We start from the raw sequence: 14,926 nt of genomic DNA, 5'->3' as shown, positions 1-14,926 counted from the left end.
TCAATGGAGGCCTGTGGGCAGTGGTGTGGGGGCGCATGCACACTCACAGGCTCGCTTGCCTGGGTGACCTCCCCATATATACAGAGCCACCCTGCCCTCTTGGAAGGTCCTGAAACGGGAGCCTCTGGCCTGCCTTGCAGGAGTCACAGTCCCAGCCGGGGCTGTGGGAGCACAGGCCTACGTTGAAGACAGAGCCCTTCTCCAGCTTCTTTGTCTCCCATCCTGATTCTTGCCACTGGATGCAGGTAAGCAGAGATGAAAGGGCTCAGTGAGGAGATAGCCAGGGAACAGTATGGCCTAACAGTTAAGGGCACAAACTTCCAACTCGAATGAGACCTGGCTCTGCCACAGAGCAGCTGTGTGACTTCAGGCAATTCACGTCACTTCTCTTTGCCTCGGTTTGTCAACTTTGGGCTTCTCCACATGCTTAGAATACTTTTCCTTGCCAACTTTGCCTGCCTAATGCCTCGTTGTCTGTGAAGTCTTAGCTTGGTCAGCACTTCCTCCAGAAGGTGTTACCTCACTTCTGCAGGACAAGATTAGGCGGTCCCTGGTGTGCTTCCATTACACATTTGGTTGGACGCCTCTGCTCAGCACCTGTTTATTGCCCTGTCATTGTCCCCATTCGGCTTTAAGCTCCTCAAGAGAAGAGACCGTCTCTGATTCGCCGTGGTATCTCCAGCTCCTAGCATTGTGACTGCCAGAAAGCAGTCACTTACACTTAATAAATATTGACTGCTGAAGGAATGAAAGAAAAGGCTGTCGGGGTGATGAGTGAGGTAGATAGACACACAGAGAATATGCAGTCTTTTCCTTCATATGACTTAGCGGATCACTTCTATTGTTGCCTAGACATCTGGCCAGTGATTTGTTTACCTGGCCAGGATCACAGGTTAAAACAGGGCCTGCCTGGGGCGCCTGGGTGGCTCAGTCGGTTAAGCGGCCGACTTCGGCTCAGGTCATGATCTCGCGGTCCGTGAGTTCGAGCCCCACGTCGGGCTCTGTGCTGACAGCCTGGAGCCTGTTTCAGATTCTGTGTCTCCCTCTCTCTGACCCTCCCCTGTTCATGCTCTGTCTCTCTCTGTCTCAAAAATAAATAAACGTTAAAAAAATAAATAAATAAATAAAAATAAAACAGGGCCTGCCCGAAAGCCTGGTTTTAAGGTTTCACCTTATGAACCTGCTTCTCTCTTCAGAGATCAAATTGGCCAAACTCTTTGCTAATTTCTGACTCAGCGTTGTGGAAATGTTTCTCAGAATGTTGTGATTTCTTGGGGAACAGAGTCAGGGAGAAGGAGTGAAATTGAAACTAATCTGAATTAGTTGAGGCAGCCCAGCAAATGCTTTTTTAGAAGATTAGTGGACGGCCAGGATTCTCTGAATTCCACTCATCCCAAAGGCCATGCTCAACTTCTTAATTTTCCCTCTGCGTGTTTATATTTTTTCAGTTTCCTTTATAAACCTCTTTCCTGATAGAAATATTTCCACAGAAGGGATCGTCCGGGCGGGAGGGGGGTGGTTATCTAAGTCTAGACAGGCCTTAGTCACAGGTGGATTCAAAGGTGGCCCAACGAATTCCTGAACAAAAGCTCCTCCCGGCCCGTGGTCTACAGCGCATGCTTGAAAGTCCAACCACACACTGGTCCTTACTTGGGACCTTGACAAGATGTCAGTCCTCTGGGAGGGGGTGCGGGTTAAAGTTACTTGCTAACACCCCTGAGGGGTTAATTCAAGCCGACACGGACACACTGAGAGCCCTGCACTCAATGACCGAACAGTCTGGGAGGGAGGCTGCGCAGACACGCACTTACATCCTGAAGGTTGGTGGGCAGACTGTGGGGAGAACTGTTTTCCTACAGGTGCCCTGTCTCCGGACAGCAGGGCCAGCTCATCACCCTAAAGGCCCGAGGCTGCAGCAGCAAGTACTTCAGGAAAAGAGGCCTCCTGCAGTGGGCCCACTGGGAGAGGGCAGGGGGAAGAAACCACAGCATCCCTCCTGATCCCTGGTCCCCACTTCCCTCCAGCTTCCTCCCATCCCTGGGTTAAGGGTCACTGTTCCCCCATATCCTACCTCCAACTCCCTCTCCCTGGAGGCCTGAACTTACTTTCATCCAGGGGCAAGTTCTTTTATTCATTGTGAGAAAAATGGCTTACGGAGCAAATACCCTGGGGCAAGGGCACACAATGAGACAACTCTCCACCCTAAACACTAGCCCCTGCAGCTGGAAGTTCTCCCTTGGGAAGAGTTGCAAGAGGCAAGCTTGGGCTCTGAGATTAGGGGAAGCAAAGGTCCCTAGGGGCTGCAAAGGTCCCTAGGGGCTGCAGGGGTTGGGGAATGATGGGAAGGGCACAGGAACATAACCCCCAACGCAAAGGCCTGCTCAGCGCTGTGTCTGGCACCAATCTCTTTGCCATGAGCTGCAGCCGGGCCAAAATGCTGGGCCAATCAAGTTTTTGTTTTTAAGAACTGACTTTGTAAGTTGTAAAACTGCTTTTTTCTTTTAATGTTTATTTTTGAGAGAGAGACAGAGTACAAGTGGGAGAGGGGCGGAGAGAGAGGGAGACACAGAATCCAAACCAGGCTCCAGGCTGTCAGTGCAGAGCCGGGCTTGAACCCACGAACCGTGAGATCATGACCTGAGCCAAAGTCCAAATGCTTAACCGACTGAGTGACCCAGGCACTTCACAAAGCTGATTTTGAAAAGGTATGATACGGGTGCCTGGGTCGCTCAGTTGGTTAAGTGCCTGACTCTTGGTTTTGGCTCAGGTCACGATCTCATGGTTTGTGAGTTCAAGCCCTACACTGGGCTCTGTGCTGACAGTGCAGAGCCTGCTTGGGATTCTCTCTCCCCTCTCTCTCTGCCCCTACCCTGCATGCGTGCTCTCTCTCTTTCAAAATAAACTTAAAAAAAAATTTTTTTTTTTAAAAAGGTATGATAAAAAACGTAGGATAGTCTTTCCTAGGAAGGAATCTAGAAAAAGGGTAGGATCGATAGGCACACATAGGGCTTCAATAATATTAGTGGCAGCGACCTGTTTTGTAAGCTGGTTGTATTTATACGGATGTTGCTTAGTTTTCCCATAGAACTTATAAGTATATACATTGTGTTTAATGTTTTTAACTCTGAGATATTTTATTATGTATGTATGTGTATGTATGTGTGTAAAAGAGAGAAGCGGGTCTCCGAGTCACACATATTTTCTGATTATGTGCAAAGTAATGTGTTAGGAGGGAAGTGTCAAGAGCCTCACGGTGAGATGGACTCAGCTAAATTGCAAAGCAGCAACAGGCAACTTCTTCGGAATGTCAAAGCACTGATATTTTTCAGATCCGTATAGACAGGAGTCTACCAAATCTCACCAGCCTTATTCTAATTCACATTTAGAAAAACAGCAAGAAGCGCATGTATCAGTGAAAATGTAAAAAGGAGAAACGGCTATAAGTAAAGGTGCCGAGGTGGCATTTTTCACCTTATCTAGTTGAGACATGTAATTTTTCAAGTTCATTGTTACGTAATTAAAACACAATAACCTCGTATTTTATTGCCTGGTAGAGGTACTCAGTTGCATGGATATACCACAATTTATTTATTCACCTATTGATGACCATTTGAGTTATTTCTCATTTTCAGTTAATTTTTGTTATTATGGTAACATGTATATATCATAACATTTATTACTTTAAACACTTTAAAGTGCACAATGCAGAGGCATCTATCGCATTCAAAATATTGTGTAACCATTACCTCTATCTATTTCTAGAATTCTTTCATCACCCCAAACAGAAACTCTGTAACCATTAAACAATAACTCCGCATTCCTCCACCCTCAGTCTCTGGTAGCCGCTAATCTACTTCTGTCTCTCTGAATTTGCCTACTCTGGATATTTCACGTAAGTGAAATAATACAGTATTTATCCTTCAGTGTCTGGCTTATTCCATTTAGCAGAATGTTTTCAAGTTTCATCCATGTTGTAGCATGCTTCAGAACTTCTTTCCTTTTCATGGCTGTATAATATTCCATTATATGTACATGCCACATTTTGTTTATCCATTCATCTGTTGGTGGACACTTAAATTGTTCCCATTTTTCAAACTTGTAGTTGTTATGAATAAAGCTGCTGTGGACATTCAAGTCCTAATCTTTGCGTGGACGTGTACTTTCATTTCTCTTGGATAAACATGTAGAAGTGGAATTACTTGATCATTTGGTAAGTTAAATGTTTAACTTTATAAGAAACTGCCAAGCTAATTTGCAAAGTGGTCTGGCGGGATGGGGGGGGTGGGGGGGGGAGGCGCTGGGTGGCTGAGTCAGTTAAGTGACTGACTCTTGATTTTGGCTCAGGTCATGATCTCTTGGTTCTGAGTTTGAGCCCTGCATCGGGCTCTATGCTGACAGTACGGAACCTGTTTGGTATTCTGTCTCCCTCTATCTCTGCCCCTCCCCCACTTGTGTGTTTTCTCTCTCTCTCTTTCCCTCTCTCTCTCTCTCATATAAATAAGTAGGCTTAAAAACAAACAAAATAAAATACAAAGTGGTTTGTACCATTTGCATTCTCACCAGCTACATATGATTGTTCTGGTTGCTTCACGTCCCCCCCAATACTTGGTGTAGTCCAACCTTTTAACTTAATGAAACAATTCTGCTGGGTCTGCAGTAGGATCTTATTTTAGTTTTAATTTGTGTTTCCTTATGTTAATGATATTCAGCATCTTTTCTTGTTCTTAGCTGTCATCCATACATCTTCTTCTGTGAGATGGAATGAAATATCTGTTTAAATCTTTTTGCCATTTTCTAAATCAACCTGTCTTCTTATTATAGAGATGTAAGAGTTCTTCATATAATCTAGTTACAGTGTGTTATCAGATGTGTATGCACTCGTATTCGCATACACATTTACAAAATTTATGTTGTGAATATTTTCTGCCAGTCCGTGGTTTGCTTCTTTATTTTCTTCATGGTGTCTTTTGCAGAACAAATTAATTTTGAAGTAGTTTAACTTCTCATTTTTATGGGTTGTACTTTTTGTGTTTTATCTAATAAGTCTTTTCCTAACTCAAGTCCCAATGTTTTCTCCTTTGTTTTCTTCTAAAATTTTAGTAAGTGTAAGCCTATGGTTCATTTCTAACTAATTATTAAATATGGTTTACAGTAATAGTCATGGTATATATATATATCATATATATATATATGATATAATAAAATATATGTATTGTTTTGCACATAGATTGTCACGGCACTGTTCGAGACTATCGTTTTCCCACTGAAATAATATCTTTTCAAAAATCACTTGCTCATATCTGTGTATGTCTATTTCTGAATTCTCTAGTCTGTTCTAGTGGTCTGTATGTCTTTATGCACCAGCACTTTACTTTCTGTACCTTTACTGTAACTTTATAATGTCTTGAAATCACATGGTGTAAGTCCTCCAACTTTGTTCTTTTTCAAAATTATTTTGGCTAATCTAGGACCTTGGCATTTCCATCTAAATTGAGATTCAGTTCATTAATTTCTGCAACAAAATGTTGCTAGAATTTTGGCTGAGATTGCATTGAATCTACACATCAATTTTTTTTTAATTTTTTAATGTTTATTTAAAAAATCCATTATTTTTGAAAGACAGAGAGAGAGAGAAAGAGAGCAGGGGAGGAGCAGAGAGAGAGGGAGACACAGAATCCAAGGTAGGCTCCGGGCTCTGAGCTGTCAGCACAGAGCCTCAAGAACTGCGAGATTATGAGCTGAAGTCGAATGCTTAACAGACTGAGCCACCCAAATGCCTCTACTAAACATGGATTTAGAGATAATTGACATGTTAATGAGAGTAAGTCTTTTGACCCATGGATGTTGTATATCTCTCCATTTATTTAGGTCTTTAATTTTTCTCAGGAATCTTTTGTTCTTTTTAGTGCACAGGTCTTGCACATATTTTGTTGAATTTCTCCATAAGTATTTTCTATTTTATGCCATTATTTATTTTTAATCTTTTAAAGTTATTTATTTATTTTTGAGAGAGAGACAGGAGACAGAGAGAGTGAGGGAGGGAGGGGCAGAGAGAGAGAGGGAGAGAGAGAATCCCAAGCAGGCTCTGCACTATCAGCATGGAGCCTGATGTGGAGCTTGAACTCACAAACCGTGAGATCATGACTTGAGCCAAAATCACGGGTTGGATGCTTAACTGGCTGAGCCCCCAGGTGCCCCTATTTTATGCTATTTAAATGATATTGTTTAATTTTTTTCAATTTGTCATTGTTTGTGTATAGAAATACAACAAAATCTTTGTATATTCATTTTTTCAATTAAAAAAATTGTTTTAATGTTTGTTTATTTTTGAGACAGCCCGTGCAAGTGGGAGAGGGGCAGAAGAGAGTGGGACAGAGGTTCCATAGCAGGCTCTTTGCTGACAGCAGAGAGCCTGATGGGGGCTCAAACTCACAAACCATGAGATCATGACCTGAGCCAAAGTCAGATGCTTAACAGACTGAGCCACCCAGGCACCCCTGTGTATTAAGTTCTTATCCTGTGACTTGCTAAACTCACTTACTAGTTCTAGTAACTTTTTGATAGATTCTTTTGGATTTTCTTTTTTTTTTTTTTTTTTTTTATATTTATTTTTGAGAGAGACAGAGACAGATCTTGAACAGGGGAGGGGCAGAGAGAGAGAGAGAGGAGACACAGAATCCGAAGCAGACTCCAGGCTCCGAGCTGTCAGCACAGACCCCGATGCGGAGATGCAGGGCTCGAACCCACAGACGATGAGATCATGACCTGAGCCGAAGTCGGACGCCCAACTGACTGAGCCACCCAGGCTCCCCGATTCTTTTGGATTTTCTACATAGATAATCATGTTACCTTACTTCTTTCTTTCCTATCCGTATGGCTTTTGCTTCTTTTTATTTTCTTATTGCACTGGATAGCACTTCCTGCACAATAATGAATGGAAGTGGTAAGAGTACACATCTTTAAAATCTTTTTTTTTTTTTTTAACGTTTATTTATTTTTGAGACAGAGAGAGACAGAGCATGAACGGAGGAGGGTCAGAGAGAGGGAGACAAAGAATCTGAAACAGGCTTCAGGCTCCGAGCAGTCAGCACAGAGCCCGACGTGGGGCTCGAACTCACGGACTGTGAGATCATGACCTGAGCCGAAGTCGGCCGCTTAACCGACTGAGCCACCCAGGCGCCCCAAGAGTACACATCTTTAAAATGGCATTTTTTAAAGAGAGAGGGTGACACCTTTAAACATTTTTTTTCTGTACCAAATAGAAATAATCACTAGCTGTAACAGAGGTACAGCAAAACATGAGGGGATGAGGAGTGTGTGCATGTGAGTGGGGGTTGGCAGAAAATGGAGCAATTAAATCCTACCCATTGGGGCATATTTATAAAAGGCAGCGTTTCAAAGCAGGTTCCTTGGCTCTTCTTGATCTGTACCCCGGGAGGTCATGGTATCTGTAGTCTGTCTCCCCCACCCACCCTTGCTATGAGTGTTCTCCTTCCTGATGCTCCCAGCAGCAGAGCCACCATGACCCTCCATCCATTGGTTCCAGGATGCTGTCCTCTCCTGGTGTGATGGCATGCTCACGGACCTGCTCCCGCATCCTGGGGCTGAGCCTCGGGACCACTGCCCTGTTTGCTGCTGGAGCCAACACAGTGCTCCTCTTTCCTAACTGGGATGTGAGCTACCTGTTGAGAGGCCTCATTGGCAAGCAAGCCATGCTGGGCTCTGGGCTCTGGGGAGGAGGCCTCATGGTAAGTGTTCTGAGTTCCCCAGGTGTGACTTTGCCAGACACCCCTTGGGGTGGAACAGGGAGGTGGTAGGGGAGTCATGTTTTGGTTCCTTGCAAGAATGCTTGATCTTGGGGGCGCCTGGCTGTCTCAACGGGTAGAGCATGTGCCATCTTGATCTCAGGGTGAGTTCGGGACCCATGTTGGGTGATTTACTCAAAAATAAAATCTTAAAGAAGAAAAAAAGAATGCTTGACCTAGTAAGCTGGTCTCAGTTGTATATCAGTTCCGAGGAATAGGAGACTCTAGGAAGCCTTGTCAAGTCTTGTGGCTGAACTTTGGCTCGGGACTAGCAGGCCAGGGGTAAACGTTGCCGGCCAGAGAGGCAGATCAGGCTAGTCACCCAACTGGGTCCTGATAGTCAAAGCCAAACCCTCTGGGAAAGATAGGATAATCAAGTCCATGTGAGGTGCCCAGCCAATCTATTTCAACAGCCACAGGTGGCAGCTAGAAATGTCAATTACCCAATCTCTTTTTACCTTTCTTCTCTCCTCTCCCAGGTACTCATTGCAGCTACCCTCATCTCCATGACGGGCTGGAGATATGGCTGCTTCAGTGAAAGTGGGCCCTGTCAAAGTGTAAGCACCAGATTCTACTCTTCTAACACCTAGAATATCCCTACATTCTGTCACTCTACAGGCAGAGTGGTAAAGAGGCAATGTCAGTCTTGGGGCTTGAAGTCAGGTGCTTACTGTATCCCTTAATAATCCTAAGCTATTGGGCAACTTCCTTAACCTTTCTGAGCCTCAGGTCCTCCTCTGTAAAATGGGAGTGAACAGGATCAAGTCAACAGAGCAGGTGTTTAATGAGCCAGAAATGTCTATAATCATGTAGGAACTGTTACTATTATTTTTAGCCTATTGAACAATATGGACACGATTTAAGTGCACTGCAATCATGTGTCTTTGATAGAAAATTTCCTGGCTATTTTGTGTAACTTTTCTTAGAGTTGGAAAAATTTCCAGAAATCATCTAATGACTAGATTCTAGTCTAACCCCTCCATTTTACAGATAATGAAACTGAGGCCCAGAATAAATCTGCACTTATTAATTACAGTGGCATTTCGGAAAAATCTCAGTACATACATAGTATAAGATATATTGCTCATTCAGTCTCAGACACATGAACTTGTGGCCTCCTTGCAGTAACTCTACAGCCTGCTTTACTATCTGCAGCCCATGTACTGGGAATTCCTCTGATTCAGAATTATATGCTAAAGAATTAAATATCAACACCCACGCATTTCATTCACAATCTGTTCTCAGTTTCTCCTGGTTTTCCCCTAGGCGAGTGGGTAGTTCTCAGACTTAAGCATGCATCAGAATCCCTGAAGGGTTTGTTCAAACCAAAACCAGGGGTGCACCTGGGTGCCTCAGTTGGTTAAGCGTCCGACTTAAGCTCAGGTCATGATCTCACGGTTTGTGAGTTCAAGCCCCATGTTGGGGTCCGTACTCATAGCTCAGAGACTGGAGCCTGTTTCAGATTCTGTGTCTCCTTCTCTCTTACTCTCCCCCATTCATGCTCTGTCTCAAAAATAAATAAACATTAAAAAAATTAAAAAAAAAAAAAGATTGTTGGGCCTCACCCCCAGATTTTCTGATTCAGAGTGGGGTGAAGCGGGAAATTGTGCATTTCTAACAAGTTTTCAGGTGATGTGATGCTGCCAGGACAGGGATCACATTTTTTTTTTTTCAACGTTTATTTATTTTTGGGACAGAGAGAGACAGAGCATGAACGGGGGAGGAGCAGAGAGAGAGGGAGACACAGAATTGGAAACAGGCTCCAGGCTCTGAGCCATCAGCCCAGAGCCTGACGCGGGGCTCGAACTCACGGACCGCGAGATCGTGACCTGGCTGAAGTCGGACGCTTAACCGACTGCGCCACCCAGGCGCCCCAACAGGGATCACATTTTGAGAACCACTGTCCTAGGCTTCCATCAGACTAGTTCACCTCGAATCTTTAACTTAGAGTCAAAACTAACCATGCGCCTTTCCCTGGCCCCTCCCAAGCTCCAAACTGGCTTGACATAAAATGACTCCGTGATTCTGTATAAAAGCTATATATATGTATATATGTATGTACATATATGCATATACATATGTATGTATATATGTGTATATATACATGTATATATGTATATACATATATATATACATATATATATTTTTTTTATTTAAAAATTTAAAATATGTATTCTTTACAAGGGAGAAAATGACCTAGTATCCTGAGAAAGAAGCCAATTTAAAAGCAAGCTAGAATCCTGCCAACTCACTGTTATCTTTTAGGAGGGAAGTGAGTGGTACAAAGACTAGAAAAGTGCAGTGACAGCACTGGAGTCACTTCAGAGTTGACTGTCATTTCTCTCTGTCTCTGTCTCCCTCCCTCCTTTCTTTCCTCCCCTGCTTCCTTTCTTGATTTGAGAAAGTGAGGAATCAGGGATGGGAGTATGGAAACTTTGAGAACACAGCTTTCCCTTAGAAGAGTCAGAAGTGGGCATATGCAAAACTACAATCAAACCCTTCAACCCAGAGGCTGAATGGCTGCAGTCTGAGTATGAAAGCTTTTAATGCCAACCTGCTGAGAAGCTCTGGAGAGCCTGCTGGGTCAGGGAGACCCAGGTCCATGTGCTACTGCTTCCCCCTTCTCAGTGCTTTCTCTCCCTCCCTACCCCCCACACATCCTGGCTCTACCACTGACCCCACATCAGTCACCTTTGCCTTGGTTATCCTTTAAAGGAGGTGCCAGGGGCAGAATTATCCCCATGTGATATGATGGGGGGAAGCCTGAGCACCAGAGAAGTTAGACTTGTCCCCATCACCCCACCACTTGGTCACGACCCCGTCTCACCTTATGGCTTCTTCTCTCCCTCTACAGATGCTCACTGCTCTACTGTCCAGTAGCCTGGCTTTTCTAGGAGCCTTGATTTGCTTTATCACTTCTGGTGTAGCCCTGAAAGATGGCCCTTTATGCATGTTCGATGACTCATCCTTCAATCAGATGCAAGCTTGGAAATATGGTTACCCATTCAAAGACTTGCATAACAGGTAAATGGATGGAGTCTTTTCACAGAGGCAGAGAAAGATGACAGAAAGACACACAAACTCCCTTTGGTCACACATTCTAGCATCTCCTTTCTCTGGGAAGATGCTCAGAATTTTGCAGATGCAGCAACAATAGTTACCCTCAAAAGTCTAGTCCTATGACCTTGGCTGGGGGAGGCACCAGGTTTCTATCGAGGCTGCTTATTTGGCTTTTATTTCTTTTTCCTCAAACCCTGGTCTCCTTATTTTTGGGGATAGGAATTATTTGTATGACCGTTCACTCTGGAACTCTGTCTGCCTGGAGCCTTCTAAAGCCGTCATCTGGCACGTGTCCTTCTTCTCCACCCTTCTGTGCGTCAGCCTCCTCCAGATTCTCCTGGTGGTCATTCATTTCATCAACAGCTTCTTGGGACTTTTCTGCAGCCTCTGTGAGAAGTGATAGGTAAATGCCCTTTCATGCGAGAGAGTTTTCCTCAGAAACTGTCTTGAATCCCTTCTGTAAGAAGTGGGTATGGATTGTAAACAAACTTCCTTTTTAGGTGTGCCTGTAACCATGATTCCTTGAGCATAGGCTGAATGATATTGGTGAATTTTGAATCACATTGTAAACTGCAAGTCATTATTATTGTGTAGGAACTTACGGTTCATAAAATGTCTTCCAGCCATGGCCTCATTTCAGCCTCTCAACAACCCTGTAAAATTGGTCACAGGTCACAGATATAGCAGTTGAAGTTCCTAGAACATAACGGACTTGATGCCTAAAAGCTGTCACCTGGGTTCAGGTAAAGTTAGTACTTGAGCTCTTATCTTCTAAATTCAAGTTCACCAGTTGTTATGCACTGAACTGTGTGTCCCCAAAATTCATAGGTTGAAGCCCTCACCCCCCCATGTGACTATACTTGTAGATAGAACCTTTAAGAAGCTAATTAAGGTTAAATGAGGCCATAAAGGTAGGACCCTAATCCAGTAGGACTAGCATCTTTTTTTTCTAAATGCTTATTTATTTTTGAAAGAGGGAGAGAGACAAAGCACAAGCGGGGGAGGGACAGAGAGAGGAAGACACAGAATCCGAAACAGGGTCCAGGCTCTGAGCGGTCAGCACAGAGCCTGATGTGGGGCTCAAACCGACGAACCGTGAGATCATGACCTGAGTCGAAGTCATATGCTCAACCGACTGAGCCACCCAGGCGCCCAGGACTGGCATCTTTTTATAAGAGGAGGATGAGATTCCAAATCTCTCTCTCCACACAAGCACAGAAGAAAAGGCCATGTGAGGACACAGCCAGAAGGTGGCCATCTGCAAGCCAACGAGAGAGGCCTCAATAGAAACCAACCTTGTTGGTACCTTAATATTGGACTTCCAGCCTCCAGAAAATAAATGTCTGTTGTTTGAGCCACTCAATCTGTAGTGTTTTGTTATGGCAGCCTGAGCTGATTAATCCACCAGTGTTCTTTTCATTCGTGTTCAGTGCAGTTCAATAAGTGGTATACACCGAGTGTCCACTGTGTGGCTGTCTCTGCTGTGCACGCAGTGGATCCAAAGATGACCGAGACACGGCCCTTGACCTTGGACCCTGCCTTGTCCTTGAAGAGCTCATGGTCAGGTTAAGGGAACAAACACATCTCCCAGCAATTTAAATGTCATATGGTAAGGGCCATGTTAGAGGTCAACAGGACACGAAAAGAGCTCAGAGGAACAGCAAACCGCCAAGGAGAGGGTCTGTGAGAGATCAAGGAAGGCTTCCATTGTGTCTGAGCTGATTCTTGAAATAGCCTGGCAAAGAGAGGAGAAAGGGATTCCCTAGCAGAGGAAACAGCACACTCCAAGGCATGGGAGGGGGGAGACACAGGATAGAGCGTGTGGAGAACTGCGGAGCCACGGCTGTTTCTCACGCGGAACGAGGAAAGCAGAGGACTCCCCTCCCTCCCACCTCAGAATCTTGGTCAGGAGGTGGTGTCAGATGGTGAGCAGAGTCAGGAGTGGGATAAAGGGTATCTGGATGGGAAAGCCTGATGGGCAGGGAACAAGATGAAGCGGGCAGAAGCATTCTGGGAAGAAGATGGGTACTGGCAAGAGAAGAGGTAAGTGGACAGGTCCAGGGAATGAGTTTGAGAACCCCAGGCTCTGGAGCCACAGAATGGACAAAGCCAGGAAGGGAGTATGTGGGTCCAGGGGCTGCTGTATCCCCTCCACAGCCCCCTGGGCCCCAGCTCTGTCCCATCAGGGAGGAGCCACTGAAGCACCAGATGCCTCCAGGATACAGGAATTCTTCTGTCACCAGGGAGGAGAGGGAAGGGGAAAGGAGAGGAAAACAGGGGAGGGGAGGGGAAAGGGAGAAGAGGGAGTTCTGCATTCATTCTACCATGGGCTCCATAGCCCTCCACACCTGGTTGTTGGCTGCCCTCTGTGGGATTCCACAGGACACCTGCATTCCCTTCCTTCTCCCTCCATCCCAGGACTACCTCACCCTCAGAATGGGCTTTCACCCTGGGTTTTTCTCCTCAAATGAAACCTACATCTGGCTCTTGGCTTGGCTTCCAACCAGGTTTTAGGCAGGAGGGCCTATGTTAATCTGTTCATCAGGACAGTGCTAACATTTTGTTAAGAAGAAAAGTTGTCGGTCCCTTGCTTTGTGAATGCCTTCTTGAATATCATCCTGGAAAGAAGAGGATGTTGCCTTGTTTACGATCCTGCTCAGAGAAAAGTGGGCCCATCTTGGGAATAAGTTGGCTGGCCTTCAGCTTTCTGTTGTAGCAACTGGCACTTTAGGTAGTAACAAGTAACAAGTTTAGTCTGTTGCTCTCCTGTTCACCCTTTAGGGCAAGGCCTGGGTTTTATTCACCTTTGTATCTCCAGCCCCTAGCACAGATGGAATAATAAAATGTTTATTGAATTAAATTACACACCTAATCTTCTGTGTTTTTAGTTGGACTGGAGTAAGTAGGGTGAGAGAAATATAGCTGAAGAAATCATAAAAAGGGAGGAAAAGTTGGTGTACTAGGAGTATGATTTCTTTCTTTTTTTAAAAAAAATAATGTTGGGGCACCTGGGTGGCTCAGTCGGTTAAGCGTCCGACTCCAGCCCAGGACATGATCTCACGGTCAGGGAGTTCGAGCCCCGCATCAGGCTCTGTGCTGACAGCTCAGAGCCTGGAGCCTGCTTCGGATTCTGTGTCTCCCTCTCTATCTGCCCCTCCCTGGCTCATGCTCTGTCTCTGTCTCAAAAATAAATAAAACATTAAAAAATGTCTTTAAAAATTAATGTTTATTTATTATTTTGGGAGAGAGAGATTGAGACAGAGCCCAAGCCGGGGAGGGGCAGAGAGAGGGAGACACAGAATCTGAAGCAGGCTTCAGGCTCTGAGTGTCAGCACACAGCCCGATGCAGGGCTCAAACCCACTAACCGTGAGATCATGACCCAAGCCAAAGTCAGACGCTTAACTTACTAAGCCACTCAGGTGCTCCTAGGGGTATGATTTCTTAAGGCTGGTGAAATAGTAAGGAGAAAAACACTCTCTGCCCCTTAGGAGACACTGAATTTCTGTGCAAGGCTAGTCTGTGGATGCATGACCCCAGCCAAAGATGGGGCTAGTGCTGCTGAATCAAGGGGCAGTTAAAGAGGGCATGGTTGAGGGCATGCACTGAGCTGCCTTGTGGCCCTTGCACAGACCCCAGTCTGCTGGTCAGTGCCAGGAGGAAGGTTCAGCAACCCTGCCAAATCATGAAAGGTCTTATTTGCAGCAAATGCTGGGGAGATGGTCCTAAGGAACCACTGAAAGATTTCAAGCAGAGCAGTGACAAAGGAAAGCCATTCTGGGGGCACTGTGAAAGGCGGACTGGGAAGGTGAAGTTCAGGGGAGTTTACCGGACTCGGGGAGACCAATCTAGGCTATACTATCAAGAAAACACATCGTAAACCAAAACTTGGAATAGTAAAGTTAGTCTCTACTGGAGCTTGCAAAGGTATACTTTTATAGAAATACTCCCTTTGCATCTTATAGAAGGAAGTTCTGGAATTTGTTAATCCAACCAATAGGAAGCCTGGATGGATACTGGGGGAAATTCTTTTCTTAGTTTTTGAAGCTGGTAGAGGCCAAGA

The 14,926-nt window shown here is 45.0% G+C and overlaps 1 protein-coding gene across 1 annotated transcript; it reads left to right on the top strand.

The window, feature by feature from the left end:
* Positions 1 to 11,881, top strand: TM4SF19 (transmembrane 4 L six family member 19). Its single transcript, XM_045437102.1, has 5 exons — positions 1 to 245; positions 7,547 to 7,748; positions 8,285 to 8,362; positions 10,660 to 10,829; positions 11,085 to 11,881. Exons 2-5 carry the CDS (start codon positions 7,548 to 7,550, stop codon positions 11,263 to 11,265), a joined length of 630 nt encoding a protein of 209 aa, XP_045293058.1. The 5' UTR covers positions 1 to 245; position 7,547; the 3' UTR covers positions 11,266 to 11,881.
* Positions 11,882 to 14,926: the final 3,045 nt, after the last annotated feature.

Source organism: Leopardus geoffroyi, chromosome C2 (assembly GCF_018350155.1).
Source record: "Leopardus geoffroyi isolate Oge1 chromosome C2, O.geoffroyi_Oge1_pat1.0, whole genome shotgun sequence".
NCBI lineage: Eukaryota > Metazoa > Chordata > Mammalia > Carnivora > Felidae > Leopardus > Leopardus geoffroyi.
The sequence above is the reverse complement of the archived record's forward strand: the minus strand, read 5'-3'. Positions and strand labels throughout refer to the sequence as shown.

What these genes read in the sequence shown, in the direction of transcription:
- TM4SF19 (XM_045437102.1), top strand. Translation starts at nt 7,548, where the DNA reads ATGCTGTCCTCTCCTGGTGTGATGGCATGCTCACGGACCTGCTCCCGC. An exon ending in AAAGTGGGCCCTGTCAAAGT is followed by an intron (nt 8,363 to 10,659) that starts GTAAGCACCAGA and finishes CTCCCTCTACAG; the next exon opens with ATGCTCACTGCTCTACTGTC. An exon ending in TTCAAAGACTTGCATAACAG is followed by an intron (nt 10,830 to 11,084) that starts GTAAATGGATGG and finishes TTTTGGGGATAG; the next exon opens with GAATTATTTGTATGACCGTT.